The following is a 19,580-nucleotide window of genomic DNA, read 5'->3' as shown; positions in this document are numbered from 1 at the left end:
CACAATGGGCGCGGTCAAGCGGAAAGCAGAGCAGGGCGCCACCCCGTCCAAAAAGCCCAAGAGCACATCCAGCGACCGATCAGCGAAGCGGCGCAAATCCGATGTCGACCAGCAATCGCCTGCAAAGGCGAAGCTTGAGAACCCTGCACCGCCAACCAGCATTTTCAAGGATGAAGAGAAGAAGTCGTTTCCCAGAGGAGGCGCCAGTGTCTTGACTCCGCTCGAGCACAAGCAAATTCAGATCAAGGCGAATCAGGATGTTCTTTTCGAGCAATCTGGGCAGAAGCGTCCTGGCGGCGACGATGGCGAAGGATACAGCGACATGGGTTCCGAGGACGACGAGACAAAGTCTGCGCCCAAGTCAAAGAAGAAAATGACCAAGAAGAGCAAAAAGACACACGAGAGCGGCGACAAGGAGGATGTAGTCAAGGTCGAGACTCTTAGTTACAAGGTAAGAAAAATGCTGCGCAGCTTCGGCGCTAGACTAATCATCTCAGAAATTGTCGCCTGGAACCATTGTACTTGGCCAGATCACCGACATTTCCCACCAAGACATTGTGCTTGCCCTCCCCAACAACCTAGTCGGCTACGTTCCCCTCACTGCCGTGTCCGACAAACTCAACGAGAGGCTGGAGAAGCTCCTCAAGGAAGACGAGAGTGACAAGGAAGATGGAAGCGACAAGGATGACTTTGAGGATGTTGACCTCAGGGACCTCTTCTCCGTGGGTCAGTACCTTCGTGCATGCATCACCGCAACTAGCAGCGAAGGCGCAAAAGCAAGGAAGCGACTCGAACTTTCAATTGAGCCCAAGCTGGTCAATACGGGCCTTACGAAGCGCAAAATACCTGTCAACGGTATGATACAAGCGTCTGTTGTGAGCAACGAGGACCACGGCCTGGTCATGGATCTGGGCTTGAACGATGCCACATTAAAGGGCTTTCTACCAAAGGGCGAGCTTGGCCCAAACCTACAGCATTCAAAAGTCCAAGAGGGTGCCGTCTTTATGTGCTTGGTTACCGGGCTCAACTCTGACGGGCGCATCGTCAAGCTCTCTGCCGACCACACCAAGGCAGGAAACCTGACTAAGGGTAATACTTTGACCGAAGCACCTACCATTGACGTATTCCTCCCGGGAACTGCGGTCGACCTTCTCGTTACAGAAAACACGCCAAATACAATCACGGGCAAGATTCTGGGCTTGATAGATGCGACAGCAGATGCATACCACTCAGGCGCGACTGAGAAGGCCACCGACGTGTCTCAAAAGCACAAGATCGGATCCAAAGTAAAGGCCCGTGTTTTATTCACATGTCCTGGCTCAGATCCCAGGAAGGTCGGCGTGTCTTTACTAGACCATGTGCTTTCGTTGTCTACGCGCATGTCTGGAAAACCCAAGGAGCGCAAGCCTCCTATCGACCTGCTGCCAACTTCTACCATTGTTGAAAGCGCAAAGGTTGTCAAGGTGGCACCAAGCCAAGGTGCATTTTTCGATCTTGGAATCAAAGATGTTGTCGGCTTCGCCCACATCTCGCGACTCTCAGACGACAAAGTCGATATTCTCTCAGAGGAGGCTGGTGCATTCAAACTTGACTCGAAGCACAAGGCAAGAATTGTTGGCTACAACGCTCTTGACGGACTTTTCCAGTTGTCCCTTGAGAAGAAGGTCATTGACCAACCCTTTCTCCGTATTGAGGACATCAAAGCTGGTGAAGTTGTCAAGGGCAAAGTGCACAAGCTTTTCGCAGACAAGTCTGGAGCAACCGCTGTTCTTGTCCATCTGGCTGATGGCATCACTGGTCTGGTTCAGGAGATGCATCTCGCTGATGTCCGGTTACAGCATCCAGAACGCAAGTTTAGAGAAGGACTGCCGGTCACAGCTCGAGTGCTTTACACCGAACCCGCGAGACATCAAATACACCTTACCCTCAAGAAGTCATTGGTCAACTCCGAGGTGAAGCCTTGGACAAACTACGAAATGATTTCAGAAGGTGCTACCGGCCCTGGAATTTTGGTCAGTGTCCGCCGGAATGGTGCCACCGTGCAATTTTACAACCGTGTAAAGGCATGGCTTCCAGTCGCGGAAATGAGCGAAGCATTTATTCATGACGCAACACGACACTTTCATTCTGGGCAGGTTGTTAACGTGCGCGTCCTCTCTGTTGACGCAAAGGAACGTCAGCTCCTAGTGTCCTGCAAGGATCCTGCTGCTGTTGATACTAACAAGGAAGCCGCCTTTAATGCTCTTAACCCCGGTGGAATCGTCAAGGGAACGGTCGTTGAAAAGTCTGACGAATCAGTTACTCTGGACATTGGCAATGGTGTCAAGGGCATTCTTCGCCTTGGTCATCTGACTGACGGATCAGAGAAGAAAGACATCTCGACCATGAAGAAGATTCGCGTTGGTGGAACTTTGGAAGATCTCGTGGTTCTTACCAAGCATGGCAAATCCAAAATGGCGACCGTATCCAACAAACCTAGTCTCCGAAAGGACGCGCAGGCCTCAAAACTTGCTATCAGTATTGAGGATCTGCAAGCGGGTGAGACTGTGCATGGATTCGTGCGCGGTATTCTCTCAGACAAGGTCTTTGTCGAGCTTGGCAATGGCATCAGCGGTGCACTGTTCAGATCGCAGTTACCAGAAGACATGGCCGCGGCGCCCGACTTTGGCCTGCGCAAGGACCAATCCATCACTGTCCGAGTTACGCATGTAGATGTTGGAAAGGGGCTCTTTTGGTTATCGATGAAGTCTGAGGATGAAGTGGCTTCAGCAAAGGCTGCTGCTGCCCCTCCAGTAAAGGTAGCAGAGCCTCTAGTTGACCCTGTGGATCCTAAAATGACATCCACCGACGACATCAAGTTTGGTACTCTGATGACCGTCCGTGTCCGGTCAGTCAAAGATACACAACTCAACGTTGAGCTTGCAGTAAACGTTCCCGGTCGCATTTCTGTATCGGAACTGTTTGAAGACTGGGACAGCATTCCCGACAAGAAGCGACCAACTGCACACTTCAAGATGAACGATACCATTCAGGCTCGGGTTTTGGGAAGACACGATCCACGCAATTTCCGTTTCCTCCCGATCACATCTCGGTCAAGCAACAAGACGACAACATACGAAATGACTGCAAAGACGGAGGAGATCAAGTCAGAAGTAGATGTGTTGAGCCTCGACAAAGTTACAACCGGCTCGTCTTACGTCGCTTTCATCAACAACATTGCCGACCGCCATGTCTGGGTGAACATCTCAGCCAATATCCGCGGACGCATCGACTTCTTCGACCTGACTGACGATCTTGAGAAGCTATCTGACGTTGAGAAGAACTTTCCCGTGGGTTCTGCTCTCAAGGTCCGCGTAAAGGCAGTGGATGCAGCGAATGGAAAGCTAGACTTGACAGCTGCATCTACAGTGACCGGAAAATCAATGTCTCTCCAAGACCTGAAAGTCGGTCACGTCCTACCCGCACGTGTGACCAAGCTGCACGATGCATCAATTGTTGTCCAAATCAATGAAAGCATCGCTGCACCCATCTTTATGGAGCAGTTGGCAGATGACTACGACAAAGCTCAGCCGAAGAACTTTGTGGTTGGCGATGTCTTGCGAGTGTGCGTTATTGACATTGACGTTCCAAACAAGAAATTAGGATTGTCGGCCAGACCTTCTAGAGTCCTAAGCTCTTCATTGCCAGTCAAGGATCCCGAAATTACCGACCGTACACAGCTCAAGGTGAACCAAGTCGTCCGTGGCTTCGTCAAGCATATCGCGAACAATGGTGTCTACGTCCGTCTGGGTCCTCATGTTGAAGGCTACGTCCGCGTGAGTCATCTTTCGGACGAGTACATTAAAGACTGGAAGAGTGCATTCCATGTGGATCAGCTCGTGACCGGCAAGGTCATCTCGAATAAGGAAGATCAACGCAACCCACAGCTGAGTTTGAAGACTTCAGTCATCAAGACAGACTACGTCGAGCCCTTGGAATTTGCTACTCTAAAGATTGGCCAAATCGTCACTGCCAAGGTCAGACATGTGGAGGACTATGGTGTCTTTCTCATTGTCGACAACTCGAACAATGTCAGCGGTCTTTGCCACATTTCTCAAATAGCAGATGCTGCCGTTGATAAGGAGAAGCTCAAGGATATGTACAAAAAGGATGATGTCGTCAAGGCTAAAGTCATCAAGGTTGACCCCAAGTCAAGGAAGGTCAGCTTTACGTTGAAGTATTCACAGGTAAAAGGCGAAGGCGAAGGCGAAGATGAAGAGATGGAGGACGCCTCAGATGTCGAGCAATCGGGAGACGACGATTCGGAGGGGGGAGTTGAGCTCGACGATGATGTCGATATGAGGAGCGTCAGGAGCGCCGAAAGCGATGATGATATCGAGCTTGCCGATGCAGACAGCTCTGAAAACGAGTCAGATAACGACGAGTCAAAGGCAACCCCGAAGGGTCTCAGCACTTCTGGCTTCGACTGGACGGGCGCTACTCTCGACTTTGATCAGCAAAAGGGTGCGGCTGACTCCGAGTCCGAAGATGATGCTCCAAAGAAGAAAAAGAAGAGCAAGAAGGCCACCATCAAGGAGGATCGCACTGGTGACCTTGATGCCTACGGCCCTCAGTCTGTCGCAGATTACGAGCGCTTACTCCTCGGACAACCTAACAGCGCCGAGCTGTGGGTACGCTATATGGTGTTCCAGCGTGAGCTCAACGAGATTGAGAAGGCGCGTCAGATTGCGCGTCGTGCGCTGGCCACCATCAACCCGCGAGAGGAGAAGGAGAAGCTTGACGTCTGGACTGCCTTGCTGCACCTGGAAAACGACTTCTCCAGTGACGACGTAATCAACGCCGTTTTCAAGGAGGCATGTCAAAACAATGATGACCGCGAAATCCACGAGCGCATGATCAAGATTTACATCTCATCGGGCAAGATTGATGTAAGTATCTACGATTCCCGACCGTCTTTTGCAGGGTTTGCTAACGCCATGACAGAAAGCAGATGAGCTCTATCAGTCTATGATGAAGAACAAGTCGTTCACAGCAGACCCGAAGTTCTGGCTTTCCTACGCCGCGTTTCTCATAGACGTTATCCAGCCACCATCTCCAGCTCGGGCCCGCGCCCTTCTCCAACGCGCCACACAATCTGTTGCAGCCCCTCAACACCGGTATCTTACTCAAAAGTTTGCCGCGCTGGAATTCAAGTCGCCCAATGGCGATACTGAGCGCGGCCGCACCATCTTCGAGGGTCTCGTTGACACTTTTGCCAAGAAGGGAGATGTATGGGACATGTATCTGATGCTTGAGCAGAGCCACGGCGAAGCTGACAAGGTCCGCGATTTGTTCGAGAGGATGACCAAAGTGGGCAAATCGTCGAGGATCAGGGGCGTGTTCAAGAAGTGGGTAGAGTGGGAAAACAGCGTCGGGAACAAGAAGGGCGTTGAGAAGGTGAAGAAGCTAGAGGAGGCATGGAGGGAGAAGAAGGCGGAGGAGGCGGGAAAGGATGACGAGTAAACGTTAGTCGTTGTTGAACTGGAAAGACGTTCTGTTGAATTACGATGCATTAGTAGGTGTTTTTGAGTAACGGGAAAATGCTTCACGCAGAAAAGCGGTATTGCTCTTGATTGCTTATTTTACTGGAGCTGAGAAACAATAGTGACTGAGGCAAGTCCGGGGAACTCGTCAGGTGTTGTCGTGTATTCTCTTCTCCTTTTTTTCTTTTTGCTGCTTAACGGTTTTCGTTTTGAGCCGTTTTCTTCAAAAGGAGAGTGGCGTGATAGCCTAGAGACTCGCTCCCAAATGTAATCGTACACAACTCTAATGAGACGACATGGGATATACACGGCGGGGGTACTAACAGCATAACCTAAAACATACGACACAAGTACTGCTGTTCATGATACGCCGTCCAGCCGTGAATGATGCAATACCAAGACTCGGTACTTTTGAACCTCTCCGTGTGCATTTACTATTTCCGTCCATACAGCATCGATGCTCGCCTCGCGGGCCAGTGCGTTGTGGCGCCTTTTTTTATATGTAGGCCGTCAATATAGGATCTGCTGATGCCAAGTACCTGCATGTCCCGTCACCCGTATCTTCCACCACTTGAGGGTAGGTTTACGCGACGAGAATCTCTCTGGGATTGGCTACAGAATAGGATGATAAGTGGGTGCAATGCATGGGACTCTGCACTCCACACAATATGTCTATCCCGCATGAACCAAGCCTATCAAACTGCAATCTATTTTCTTGGCTCTGGCTGCTTGTTCTACCCTGTATGCCTGGGTTGAAGTTTTACGAAACCATGTGGCCCATTTTACTCAACCCGCTGCTGGTCCGTCTACGTGCCTTTAGGTATCTCCCTTCGATACTGTAATTGTGCTCCGCTCGGTCTGTCAGCTTTGGCTTGGCACTCCGCCTCCCTCCGCTGACACGGTCGGACCTGAGCCTGGAGTGGACTGCAAAACATGTGTCTGTCTGTATTCGGCAGATGTTTTGCCAAGCATCGGCTCTGAAACAAGCTACGGGACTGGAAACACGCTAAAAGTTATTGTTCTAGACGCGCACCCGCTTTGGACAACGTGGGGCGGCGCTAGCGGCCGGACCAGCGCGCCGGCTCTGATCCAGGAGTCGCGCGCCTGCCAACCCGAGAAACCCAATCGGCCACCCCTTGGGCCTCATCGCTGCACACTGGTCCGGTTACTTGCAGAAGGCGTCTTAACAGCTCGAAATAACTCAATCCCGCTCAAGGGCATCGCAAATCTTATGTACATGTCTATAGCAAAGCGACTACATAAGGCTGTTGATGTATGCTCACGCTTATGTCCAGTGCTCATCCTATTCCTCCATCCCCCCGTTGTGCTCGAGGTTGCCCAATCTCTTTCCCCTGCTATCACACACCCATGCGCGCGCATACGAAAGAGCGTTGAACACCATGCGGAGGCTCGGTGATGCTGTGCAATACCGTCGTGTAATCCGGATCCGCCCGGCCAGGTTGTTGCTAAGTGGTTGTAATGCGTTATCCCCGTCATTTCCTAGCATCAAACGTTGCACGTATGGGAAAAATGCTTGGGCAATTGCTCGCCCCACGAAACAAAACTGACTGGTGGAAAACACCATCGCGTGTTTCTTCTCGTACAAACAAGCCTAGCTGGGACAGATGGGTCCATCAAGCCTCGTAAACACCTCGTTCCGCAGTCTGCTCGGTGACGCATAGACGTCTGGAGGCGTATGGAACGGCTTACACTATCTTCACAAATGACAGACGCCACCAACGCCAAGTAACCGAACGCCAGGAATCCCGTTTGAAACACTGACGGGCCTAGCACTTTCTGCTGCCAGACCCACGCCCCCCGGCGACCTGGTTCCGCTAAACACGCGCCAAGCTACCGAATACTACTACAATCACCTCCCACGGCCCATGTTGTCATCTCGCTTCGTCACAGACAGGCGGGCATGGTGGGTCGAGATTGCCGCCAAGGAAACAAAACCTCATGCGTCTAAGGCACTATGGTAAAGAAGTGCTCGACACCGAGGGGCGGGTTGGTGGGCATGGGCACTGAAAAGAGTTAGTGAGCTTGACTGAGGCGTTGAACAGAGGCAAGTGACGGGATACATAAGAAGTCGTGTAGAACGTCCCTGAAGCCTCACCAGCACTTCACTGCCAACCTTCTTTCGCTTCTCCACAGTCTTTCGCTACTTCATTCGTTTCTCAAGGCTAGTCCTTCCATACAATTCTTTTCACTTTCCAGCCCAAGTTTCAAACAACATCACCAACTTCAATCTCAACCTCAACTCAACATGAAGCTTTCACTCCTCGCCGCTGCTGCCATTGCGCAGATCGCCTCCGCCCACTATTTCTTCGAGCTTCTTGTCATCGATGGCAAGGAGACCAAGCCCTACGAGTTCGTTCGTGAGAACACTCGTTCTATCAAGTACAACCCCACCAAGTGGAAGAACCCTCTCGACAACATCACCCCCGATGACACCGACTTCCGCTGCAACAAGGGTGCTTTCTCCTCCGCCGCCCGCACCGGCGTCGCTGAGGTCAAGCCTGGAACCAAGTTGGCCATGAAGCTCGGTGTTCAGGCCACCATGAAGCACCCAGGCCCAGCCAGCGTCCACATGTCCAAGGCTCCCGGCTCCGTCAAGGAGTACGAGGGCGACGGTGACTGGTTCCTGATCAAGCAAACCGGTCTCTGCACCAAGGGCGACATCAAGGGCGACGCCTGGTGCACCTGGGACAAGAACAACATCGAGTTCGAAATCCCCGTCGGCACGCCTCCCGGTGAATACCTCGTCCGCTCCCAGCACGTCGGTGTCCACGGCGCCCACGACGGCCAAGCCGAGTTCTACTACGGCTGCGCCCAGATCAAGGTCACTGGCGATGGCACCGGCACCCCAGGCCCCATGATCAAGTTCCCTGGCGGCTACAAGAAGACTGATCCCTCCTGGAACTTCAGCGTCTGGGGCGGATACAAGGACTTCCCCTTCCCCTCGCAGACCGTCTGGACCGGCGGTAACAGCGGCGGTGCCCAATCTCCTGCTAACCCCCCTGCTACCTCGCCTTCTGCCGCTCCCTCTGCTTCTCCCTCTCCCTCCGCTGCTGCCGGTGGTAGTGCCTCCAACCCCCAGGCTCCTGCTGCTCCTCAGCCCCAGTCTTCTCAGCCCGCTACCCCTGTTGAGCAGGCTCCTGCCGACGACTACCCTGCCGGAGGTGATTACCCTGCTGGTGGTGATTACCCCGCTGAGGAGGCTTCCAAGCCCACTCCTACTCCTGTTGCCCCTGCTACCCCTGCTTCTCCTGCTACCAGCAAGCGTCCTTGCAAGGGTGGCAAGAAGGCTAGGCGTGGCAGCCATGCTTTCCGCCAATCTCTCCGCAAGTAGAAAAAAAAGTCTCTTTTCTGGATGATTTCGAGAGTAGGAGTTCCTGGAAGACATGTCCCGTTTTGATGTTGAAACGATCAAGGGGGGGTTTTGCCTTCTGGAATTTCAAAAAAAAACGGATAGTTGGACGATCTTGAAGTATCTGGCCTGATTCTTTTGTTTGTTTTTGCATCTATAAGTATTATACCTTCTTTGGCAGCGGTGCTGCGAACTTGTACATATTGAATACAAAGCTCATTGACTTTTTCAATACTTGGACTTTTACATGACTTTCACCGTGACTTTTTTTGCACTTGATGAGAAACTTTTGGGGTTTTTGATAATCAATATTAGACTTGGTAATCGTGAACCTTTAACGCCAGATACCTACCTTCAACTCCTAAAACAATTTCCTAGTGACTTGACTAACCGACATGCAAAACACAACTAAGAGAGATGCCGTTCTCACCCGCTTACATCTTCCGGCTCCTCAAGACCCTCGAAGAAGACAGAGAGTCCACCCCACCCTGACTCCTCAAGCGCATAGTTAAAGGCGAAGAGCTCGAACCACCTTGGCTCTTCAGCTTCCTCGAAGACGGCGTAGACGGCCTAGAATCTGAACCACCCTGACTCCTCAACTTCCTTGACGATGTCTTTGAAGGCTCTGAACCATCCTGGCTCTTCAGCTTCTTCGATGATGGTGAAGACTCCGAATCAACCTGGCTCTTCAAACGCCTCGAGCGCGTTGAAGGCTTCGGACCCGTCGGAGGCTCTGAGTCTGTCGATGGCTCTGCACTGCCCTGACTCCTCAACTTCATTGGAGAAGGCGAAGGCTGTGAACCAACCTGGCTCTTTGACTTCTTCGAAGATGGCGAAGACTTCGTACCGGTCTGGCTCCTCAACGTCATTGAAGAAGGCGTATACTCTGGACCTGAACCTGTTGTGGGATCTGGACTACCCTGGCTCCTCAATTTCCTTGAAGACGGTGCCGGAGGTTCCGAATTGCCATATTCAACACCCTCCATCGCATCCCCGTTATTCTCTTCATCCTCTTGCTGTTCTTCCACCTCTTCTTGTTCTTCCACCTCCACCTTTTCTTGTTCATCCTCCTGTACGTCCTCTTCATTCTCTTCATCTTCTCCCACCTCTTCCTCCACTACACCATCCATCTTCTCATCCCCACCCTCATCACTACTCTCCCCCTCACTTCCCCGCTCCATCTCCGCCAACCTAACCCCCTCCCTCAACTTCCACTCCCTCTCCTTCTCCACCTTCCCACCCCTCCGTTTCCTCCTCCTCGTCTCCGCCCCCCGAATCCTCGATTCCGCAACTTTCACATCCCCCTCATCCGCCCATGGCCCCGCCTTAATCTCCGCCCGACTCTTCCCCATCCACCACTGCGCATCGTGCACACCCGCTATCGCGCCTTCTTGCACCCAGTCCGGGCGTGGAATGCCTAGTTCGTAGACTTCGTGGGTTGGGGAGGACGAGATGCGAGTGGCGTGTTTGCGGAGCAGGCGGAGGGCAGGGAGGTGGGAGGGGGATAAGGGAGAGAGGGAGAAGCGGGTTGTTTGGGTTATGGGGAGGTTGAGGGAGTGTTGGATACGCGTGTAGGATAGGCCTGATTGAATGCGGGTGAGGAGTAAGGCTTGCTCAGAGGGTGAGAGGGTTTCGGGTGAGGTTTGGGATGGGGCTGGGGTTAGGTCTGGGGATGGAGGGGTTGAGGAGATGGACGAGATGCTGTCGGAGTCGGAATATTCAGCTGGATAATCGTTCTTGATTCGCTTTGTTGGTGGGGGCGAAGGAAGCCGAAGCCTGCTGGGCTGGGTGGAAGTATGGTCATCTGGAAGTGGACGGATACTTGGCGGGAAAGGCAATCGTAGGCTCCCTGGCTGAGTTGGGGTGAAGTGATCCTCAAGTGAGAGAGAAGATAGCTCGTCGACCGCGTCGCGGTCTTCAATCCCAGAGGTCATGGCTGTGGTTGTGCGAGGTGGTTTCTCAGGTCAATAGGATATCGTACTGTGATGAAAGAAGGTATTTGGGTTGGAGTTGTGGGGATTGAATTTAGGAGGGATATAATGGTGTTGCTATAGAAGGGGAATATAGGTAAACAGTGAACATTGTGTACTGTAGTCGAGCACTGTTGTGAAAAAAGCGTTTGCTTTCACTATGTTGATACCCAAAGTAGTTTAGCGTATGAAGTGAAACGGAATTTCCAAGCTTCAAGCACATCACAATTATTGTATACGTGACTGAATGAGGGACTAGGCAAGACGTCTTCAGAATTTCTGCTATCTGTGGCTTGAACGCGGTCGAAATCAGTGGCACTTCGACAGTCTTATCTGGTGGATGTGAGGTTACAAATGACACAAGTTATACTCTATCAGGGATAGCGGTGTGTGCTTGAACATCCAATTCCTACTTCCAAGTTATTCAAGAAGACCACTCACTTACAAAACCTTTTATCTTCGACAGAACGACCACTGCCCATCCCCTATACTATTCAACCAACATCGAAATCGAGCCCAAGTCCGTCACTCAAGTCTTTTGACCAGTTATTGAGTCACCATCGATTCAGCAAGCCACGCACAAACATAATCGGAAGGCCAATCACTCCATCACCACCAATCACACAGCACATCCTTCAAAAACACCACAGCACTCATTAACCTCAATCATCATTTCGTCACTATAACAATATATACAAGCCCCTTCAAACCTCGCCCAAACCCCACAATCCCCAGTACATCACCCCAGATCCCAAGATCCCCAGGCCATCTCACCCACCTCACCTTTACAAACACGAATCCAACTCCTTCACAGCCTTACACCCATCCTTACCAAGCGTATAATCATCACAAAGCGTATTACACGACACACCAGGCTTCACAAACACTCTACCCTGCTGACTCGGGTCACCACCTGGCGTTCCATACCAGGGGAGACGGAACTGCTGGGTCGAGTCGCCAGCGTCACAATTGTCTGCGCCTGTTTTTTTTTGCGTTAGCACCCGCATATCGAGAAACTAACCTCACAAAGTTGGGTCGTTTGGTAGAAAGTGAAGAAGGGAAGACGTACGATATCCAGCCCTGCAAGCACAATAATACGGCGCAGGCGTACTCGGATCATCATGACCCCACACATATGTGCAGGAAGTCGTGATGTCGCAGCGATTGTAGCCGGGGCGGTAGTCGCATTGTTGGCATACGGGTTCGCCGGCGAAGGCAAGGGAGAGGAGGGAGAAGAGGGCAATGGTGAGGGACTTCATGGTTATTACAAGGTTTATGGGGTTGTTTGAGCGAATGTGTCGAAGTAGTGGGTTGTTAAAGATGTAGCGCTGGGTGGATGGGGTGGAGATATGTTGGGGTGGTGGAAAAGGTAGTTTATATATCCGCGAGCGGATGGTATGACGTCCTATGAGATGTCTATTTTAAGCTTCGAGTAGTCGATGGGTAAGTGAGCGGGTGCGTATTATCCCGCTGCATACTCCAAGTCTGACAGGCCCGTAGATGCGTAGCGGAGTCGGAGGGAAGGCAAGCTGAGTTCGGACGTGGCGGTGTTGTTTCTCGCATTCTTCGTATACTTTGGTGCATTGCTTTTCATCGAAGAACTATTGAAACAAAAAAAACACGATACTTGTTCCGCTGCGCGTGACGGGCATACGAGCGTGGACTCGCTTGGGGATAGCTGTGGGGATTGGCCCTCAAGTTAAGCTTCAATCCAGCAAAGGAATGCATTACCATCATGTAATTCCCAATCATCACCATCCTGCCAGAGTTTCCCATCCATACTTCATAGAAAGCAAGCAATAAATCTCAAACCACCTCAGCGTTTGCTTGCTCGTCACCAAAAGAAAGCTAACACCCCAGGGTCCAGTGACATAAAGTTTCGTCCCCAATAATAAGCTGACAGCTCTCTCTTTACTTACCCTCCCGCTCAAACCCAAAAGCCTCAGCCGCAACACCCCAGATTTCGCAATGGGTAAAGTGGCGTTTCTTGACCCAAGAAAATTGAACATCCGTATTTCCCGCGCCACGGCGCGCAGTAGCCAAGTATCGATTGTTTGTGGAGTGAGCGAATGGGAATCTCCAGTGGGGTGTTGCTGGCAAAAGACCTCAGTTGTAGCTGAATCCGTGATCTTTGATCATGGGATCTCGTGTTTCCCCGCCGTTCCCGGGCCGCGGGTCAGCTTGAAGTGTAAAAAAAAACACGAGGTTGAACACGAAGTCCGGAGAGAGATGGGGAAGTAGTAGGACCTATTTTTAGCCGGCGGGATCACATGTTTGCAAACAGTGGAAAGGGTGACGGTGGTGGTGGCGGTGCGCATGTGACTTGAGGAAGCGAAAAAAAAGTATGTTGTATTGAATGAATCGCTCAGCTCCATATAAATGGTGCTGCAGCTGAGTTCCAAACGCCGGTCATGATAATAACTCCTCCGTATGCTATTGGTATACAGACTGTCGTGAACTCATCACCTCTTGCCCTTCTTGAGCACTAGACCCTTCCAGCCCTTGCTATCTTTGATGCGTCGGAGCGCCTTGCTCGCAATCGGATCCTTGGCTAAATCGTCCAGGCAAGCCTTCTTCTCTTCTTCGCTCTCGTGCTCGTGGAACTCGCACCATTCCTTCTCCATCTTTGGTCGCTCGCCTCTTGCTAGCATGGTGACCAGCTCAAATAGGAAAGCTTGTGGCAGATGGCTTCGCAGAGGAATGGTGCGTTCGTCATCGCGATCGGGGTTCCAGTACACAGAGTACATGTCGAGGAAGTACCTGCACAGTGGTGCGTCTGGAGGGAGACTCTCGTATGCGGCAATGACGTTGCTGTGGTCGGGCATGACTTGCAGAATCTCGTCGTTTGTTTGCCATGCGAGAATGACAGCGCGGCTTAGTTTGGGAATTGAGTATTTGTGCGCGAATACATAGAGCGATATGAAGCGGCGCTCGAGGAATCCTTCCAAACTCCTCCATTTGTAGGGTCGTGAACAGCATGGGCATAGTGTTTCCTTGGGTATCTCGGGCTTCTCTGCGGGGTTGCGAGGAGGTAGTACTACCGGAGGCTTTTCAACCTCAACTTCCCCTTGTACCTTCTCTGCGCTGGTTGTTGTTGGGCTGTTCGTTGCTTCGGCGGGTGCTGATGCGCCATCTGCAGGGGTTTCGTCATCCAGAGCGATGCCCCATGAGGCAGTATCTACATCGTCGCCTTCGCCTTGCTCTGTAGGTGGAGCACTGGTGCTGTCGCTTCCATTGACACTGATAGCATGTGTTGGAGGATGAATCTCCTTGCCACCTTCGATCAAGTGATGCGGGATGAATCCTGTATAAAGCCAAAGCATAAATGCATCGAAGACGTCTGGACTGGTATCCTCTAGCTCAAGCGTCAAACTAGAGGAGTTGTAAGGCGAGCTGCTCTGCTCTTCTAAGCATGTGTTGAAGTATGTCGAGCATCTCCTCAAAAGTTCGCGATGGCAGCTGAAAGACTCGGGATGTTCCTTTGCACCAACTTTGACTGTGATGATAGTCTGGTCAAAGTTTCTGCATATGGTTAGCCGTTGAGCCAGATATCGTCCCGAGTTTCACTATAGCTTACCGGAAAGTGTGGCCGAGCGTCGTCGCACCTTTGGAGTTCATGAAAGGCATTTTGATAAGGTAATCTGGTTCATTCATCGAGGACTCATTGTGGGCAGTCCCAATTATTATATTTTCACGCGTACTGTGGCGCACAAGGAGCGCTGAAAGGACCGTTTCAGCGACTGTACCAGCCCCATCTTGGCGTTGGATCTTGCAACGGAATAATGCTTGTAGGAGCTTCGGTTCAACGGGGGAGAAGGCTTAAGCGGAGAGTCGTATTGCTTGATTGAAACAGGCTCACACAATAAGAGCGAGTGACGGCTGGGTATTTCTCGGCGATCTTGGGGCAGAGTAGGGGTGGTTCGAAGAGGTGCAGGAGAGGATGGGTTTGAGCGCAGTTTCACATTGCTTGGCGGGGGCGAGATGCCTCCACGCACGCCTGAGTTGGCAAAGATATGCCTCACCGTCGTACAGCACCAACGCCAGATGTGTCCCTTCTACGTCGTTTGAATTATTATTCCTGTCGCATAAGGGCGTTCGAGACAGGGGTCAAATCCTGACGTGTTCCAACGTGGACGCGTTGTTATTTTTGTGGGGTTCTGCGTCTGGACTGAGGACGTGTGTCTATAGTAGTAATAAGTAGTAGTATCGCCAATGGCTACCTAGACCAACTTCATCCATCATCGGACACCACCACCCACACTCAACCTATACACTGGAATATATTTTATGTCTGAGGCTTTTCGAAGCGTACTGTTTCACTGTAGTCCTTGATACAATAGTGCATCTACAATGCACCTGCCTCATCTTCGCAGCTCCGTGACTACACTAACCCGACTCGAAAGGTATGAGCCTAGTGATCTTGCAGTAGCTCCACAAGTGGATGCAGAGGCCTAGCGTTGATCAGTGAGTACCGTTCACAGGAGTAAGTGGGGCATGACCAGGGACCAAGGATGCACGAGGGTTTGAGGCTTCATGAAGAGTTGGAGTTTACAGATGTGAAAAGGGTTTGTCGCTCCCTAGTCACCGTTTTTAATTGGACATCTCCCCCCATTCCCTCCACCACTCATACAGCGCAATACCGCCCGCCGTCTGCACGTCTGCAAAAATGGTGTTAGAGGGTAGTTCACAACTGCATACACAGGTTTGAGAGAATCAGAACTTACTAAGACTTCTTGTCACGCCCACAGTCTTTATTTCCACGTTGCGATCAATGACTGCAAGTACCTCGGCTGAGATACCTTCTTTCTCACTTCCGAGCACCAGGCAGCACTTTTTGGGGAGCGTTCCAACGTCTTGACTACGGACAACTTCAATTGTGTCACCATCACTACCCAGGTATGCGCCATCGACGCCTTCGTAACCCAAGATACCGCTGCGGTCTGTTTGTTCGATACCCACAACCTCGTATCCTTGGCTCTTCGCTTCCAACAAGAATGCGGGAACGTCCGTTTCTTTGAGTTCCTTGATGGCAAGGTGCTTCTCTGATCTTACGCTCGTTGCCTTGAAGTCTTTGTGCGCAACCTTCTTGAGATCATCGATGTATAGAGCCTCCAGCCCAAAAGACTCGGATATACGCGAGAGACCTCCGAGGTTTGTGGGATTGTCAATCAGGGATGCGACAAGCATGACAGACGCGGGCCGCCGGTTTTGCATGTTTGGTGGGCCAGACGCTGGATGGAGGTTGTCTAAATCGATGCCAGCCTTCGTTTGTAGTGTGATCTGGCTGTTTTGATCTTCATTAGACACAGCTGAAGGAGCTACGGTCGCTGGTTCATCGCTAGTAGCCTGTCTTCCTGGCGCAGTGCCCAACTGTATGATTGTGGGAGGAGAGGCGATATGCATCGCTTGATCGTCCGACTCAAGCTCCTCGAAATCTCCATACGTGACCAACTCATCTTCTGGCGATTCAATTGAAAGGTACCGCCCCTGGAAAATACCGACCATGGTGAAGTCTGCTTCGATGTCGACCTTCAAGGTTCTTATCGTCCATGGCGAAGCACTGAACTTGTCGAGACGTCTGATAAAGGTATCCATGGACAAGAGCGCAGGATTTTCGACGACTGTCTTCCAACCCTTTTTGGTCGCGAGATCAAAGACCAGCGGAAACGCAAAGTTCGCCTCGTGGCGTATCTGAACTTTCGGACTTGCCGAGTATGCATTAAGCTGCATCATAAGTTGGGCGGTAAACATCTCGGACTCATAGGATGCGACTAGGAGGCCAAGCTTGATCAAGCTAGCAATATGCATAGGACTATACTCGTCCAAGTTTTGCAGCTGCTCAATGATTCTCGAAGACTTTCCTGGGAACTGACGATAAATACGAGCTATCGCCCATTCGAGCAGATAGCGATAACGTGGCCATGACTCTAGTGTCAGAGCATGCGTGAGTCCATCGAGATATGAATCAGCATCCGACTCACTGATGCAACGATGGCTCAACAAAAGGATTGCCTGTAGCTGTAGAGTCTTTTTCCAGGGACTCTTAACGGCGACTGGTGGTTGTTGATCTTTCCAGGGTTGGAGCAAGCGATTGAGAATGCTCTTGGCAACATCTAACTGCCCTTCAGGGAACCGCCGTAAAACATCCAAGACAGCTGTGTATGCGTGCCATTCTCGTAATCCGTAATACGAGGTATATGTTCGATGTGGCAGGTATCTTTGCAGTCTTTCAGCAGCCACGACCTCGAACAAGAACTCTGGCTTGATGGATGCAGGATCGTTTACGAAGTCTAAGATGTAATCTTCAAAGGGAAGAATACCTGTGATCGAAGGATTTGCAAAAGCAGCTTTTCGAAGCGATCTTGCAAGTGCTGCAAGTACGTAGGACCTGCCCTTGGATAACCTTGTGAGACGTGACATAGCTTTGGACAAAAGGTTTGTGAGATCCGTTGCGGATTCTACACTATCTCTTTGGTGATGTGTGGCACAGATGTGTATGCACGTCGGATGGAACATCAAGGGCGGCAAGTGGACAGCAAATGGCCGAATGAAGTCGCGGATTTCAGCCTCTTCCCAAAGTGCTGCTAGGGCGGTATGCACCTCATCTGGATCGACAGAGTTGACGTCCATCTGATCGAGCAGCTTGATCAAGGCCTTGCAGGCTGGCGCAAATCTCTGGCCCTGAATGCAGCTATGCTTTGACTCACGCAAGTCCTTCAAGAAAAGTTGTAGTGATAGGGACGTAGAGTCATCTGAAGGGGAGAACGTTGTTGACTGATCCACTTGCTTCTCCAAGTTTTCACAACGAGCGCGTAGAGATTCCTCAGCTGGCAACATCTCAGGCTCTGATTCAGAGTGGACAAGATTGCAAAGTGTTCGGCAATGGATGCTATGTAAATCGCTCGCCACCTCAGGAAGACCTGGAAGCCGTGCAAGGCTTAAGATTTCTGTAATATCGGCTGACACGAAATCTGGGCGTCCTGATAGAGAGGAGTTGCTGTATCGTGCGGTAAGACCTGTTATGAGACCATTCATTAAGTACAGTATTGCCGGTTGAAATAACCGGCCGCGAGCGTTAATGATGAATCGAACTACGCCCAATACAATGGCACGCCCATGGCGGTTATCCACGCCGATTTCTTGCGCACCATCATCGTTTGAAGGGACGAAAAGTGGGCTGTCTTCAGTACCAGATGCGAATCGTGCAATGACAGCGGCTAAAGCTTCTCCATGGGTACAGGTAGTTTGTGTTCGGGTGGCAGTAAGCGTTGAAGTGAAGAGGCTCCCATCTGTTGCCCATGGAAGGAATCCATCAAAGAGAAAGTGTATATGGCCACTGATATCACCACGACACTATCAGAACATGGTTACTATTTTGAAAACCAGCTTGTAATCAAGTCATGTTGTGCATCAGCACTGTTGAAGTCTGCTTACCTGGATGACAAAGTCCATATACCAGCGGCCAATCATCTTCCTAACACTCTCCTGAATCAATGGATCAAGAGCTGCAGTGAGCAAAGTAGTCGTCATTGCCGGTGTGATTCTTGATGGAAGAGCGTTTGAGGATCCAAGCAGTTTGGTCATTGACGAGAGAGAGTCTTCCACTTGCCCGGTATAGCGATGCAGGACGATGGTCTCGAATAAGGTAGAGTAGAGATCGTACTTTTCTCGGTCCACGCCACTTGCAGTATACTGCATTGTTGGAGTATCAATGCGATCTGTTGTAACAAGGAAAGACTGTCGAATGATACCGAGGCAGTACTTGCGCTGGTCTGCATGGCCTTTGACGAGGCCAAGTCTCAGTTTCTTCCAGTATTGTTCGTCCCTTACGCATTCGAACTTGAGACCATTCGATGCAGCCAGCGAGATCCATTGAAACCAAGTTCTGTAAATATTGCTTGATCTGGCGGCAAAACGCTTCGCATCAAGAGTGCTCAGTTTGTTCCATAGTGACTCATTGATTACACGGTCGATTTGGATGGGCGAACTTCCCCTTTTGTTCTTCAACAGGGAGAAAAAAGCGGATAAGACTTCGTGGGCAGCCTCGTCTAATCCATTGATACCGAAAAAATCCGAAAGAAAACTAAGAGTATCAACATCGACCATGTGGTCCTCTGCTCCTGGTACCCAGAAACAGCATTTCAAAAAATGCAGATACGTCTTTGCAGACTCGAGCTTTTCGGAATTTCCAGACAGGTCTTGTCTTGATCGAGCAAGGGCATCATAAAGCCCCGTCTTGAGATGAGCTGCTACTAGCGATTCGCGGTTGAGACATAGCTCTGCGACCTTATAAAGATGATCTGAGGATGACTCGTCGGCTAGGCGGCTTAGTACGATGTCCCACAGTTGCCCGTGCTGCAGGGTGCTCGCGGGTCCGGCATCAGATCCGTTGGTGGGTAAGAGTCGAAGGCAAATGTCGAGTGCGCTGATATCAATGCCATGCGGTGCGGCTTTGAGCTTGGCAAGGCTGGCGTCAAAAGCGGCCTGCCGGGTGTGCTCATCCAATAGGCTCAGCACTGCAGCAGTGGCCATGTTGGGCAGAAAGTGCCGTCGGCGGAACCGTACAATGGGGAGAGCTGACGTTTCCTGCAGTGCGGTGTAACGCTGTTGTGGGATTTCTGTTGTCGTCGCAGGTAGAGGCGATGGGTCTGACCAGTCACATCTCTCCTGGCGAATTTTTTAGTCGCTAGGTACGGCGTCTTCGCGCCCGACAACATC

At 51.2% G+C, this 19,580-nt stretch overlaps 6 protein-coding genes across 6 annotated transcripts; 2 read left to right on the top strand and 4 right to left on the bottom strand.

Annotated features, from left to right (window-relative positions):
* Window positions 1-4: 4 nt before the first annotated feature.
* On the top strand, window positions 5-5,502 carry COCMIDRAFT_90446 (uncharacterized protein; the record flags this gene model as incomplete). Its single annotated transcript, XM_007687984.1, has 3 exons — window positions 5-451; window positions 498-4,928; window positions 4,984-5,502. 3 exons carry the CDS (start codon window positions 5-7, stop codon window positions 5,500-5,502), a joined length of 5,397 nt encoding a protein of 1,798 aa, XP_007686174.1.
* A 2,286-nt stretch (window positions 5,503-7,788) lies between these two features.
* Window positions 7,789-8,505, top strand: COCMIDRAFT_46644 (lytic polysaccharide monooxygenase; the record flags this gene model as incomplete). Its single annotated transcript, XM_007687979.1, has 1 exon — window positions 7,789-8,505. A coding segment is annotated over one exon (717 nt), but the record flags the coding sequence as incomplete, so codon positions are not given.
* Window positions 8,506-10,178: 1,673 nt separating this feature from the next.
* COCMIDRAFT_49612 (uncharacterized protein) lies at window positions 10,179-10,496 on the bottom strand (the record flags this gene model as incomplete). The annotated part of the gene is made up of 1 exon (XM_007687983.1): window positions 10,179-10,496. A coding segment is annotated over one exon (318 nt), but the record flags the coding sequence as incomplete, so codon positions are not given.
* A 1,151-nt stretch (window positions 10,497-11,647) lies between these two features.
* On the bottom strand, window positions 11,648-12,121 carry COCMIDRAFT_35127 (uncharacterized protein; the record flags this gene model as incomplete). Its single annotated transcript, XM_007687967.1, has 2 exons — window positions 11,648-11,841; window positions 11,932-12,121. The coding sequence occupies 2 exons, from the start codon at window positions 12,119-12,121 to the stop codon at window positions 11,648-11,650; spliced, it is 384 nt and encodes a 127-aa protein (XP_007686157.1).
* Window positions 12,122-13,324: 1,203 nt separating this feature from the next.
* COCMIDRAFT_24759 (uncharacterized protein) lies at window positions 13,325-14,489 on the bottom strand (the record flags this gene model as incomplete). The annotated part of the gene is made up of 2 exons (XM_007687958.1): window positions 13,325-14,384; window positions 14,440-14,489. 2 exons carry the CDS (start codon window positions 14,487-14,489, stop codon window positions 13,325-13,327), a joined length of 1,110 nt encoding a protein of 369 aa, XP_007686148.1.
* Window positions 14,490-15,452: 963 nt separating this feature from the next.
* Window positions 15,453-19,394, bottom strand: COCMIDRAFT_3693 (uncharacterized protein; the record flags this gene model as incomplete). The annotated part of the gene is made up of 3 exons (XM_007687947.1): window positions 15,453-15,520; window positions 15,587-18,215; window positions 18,297-19,394. 3 exons carry the CDS (start codon window positions 19,392-19,394, stop codon window positions 15,453-15,455), a joined length of 3,795 nt encoding a protein of 1,264 aa, XP_007686137.1.
* Between the last annotated feature and the right edge of the window lie 186 nt (window positions 19,395-19,580).

The sequence above is a fragment of the Bipolaris oryzae genome (genome assembly GCF_000523455.1).
Source record: "Bipolaris oryzae ATCC 44560 unplaced genomic scaffold scaffold_36, whole genome shotgun sequence".
NCBI lineage: Eukaryota > Fungi > Ascomycota > Dothideomycetes > Pleosporales > Pleosporaceae > Bipolaris > Bipolaris oryzae.
This window is presented reverse-complemented; position numbering and strand designations above follow the sequence as displayed.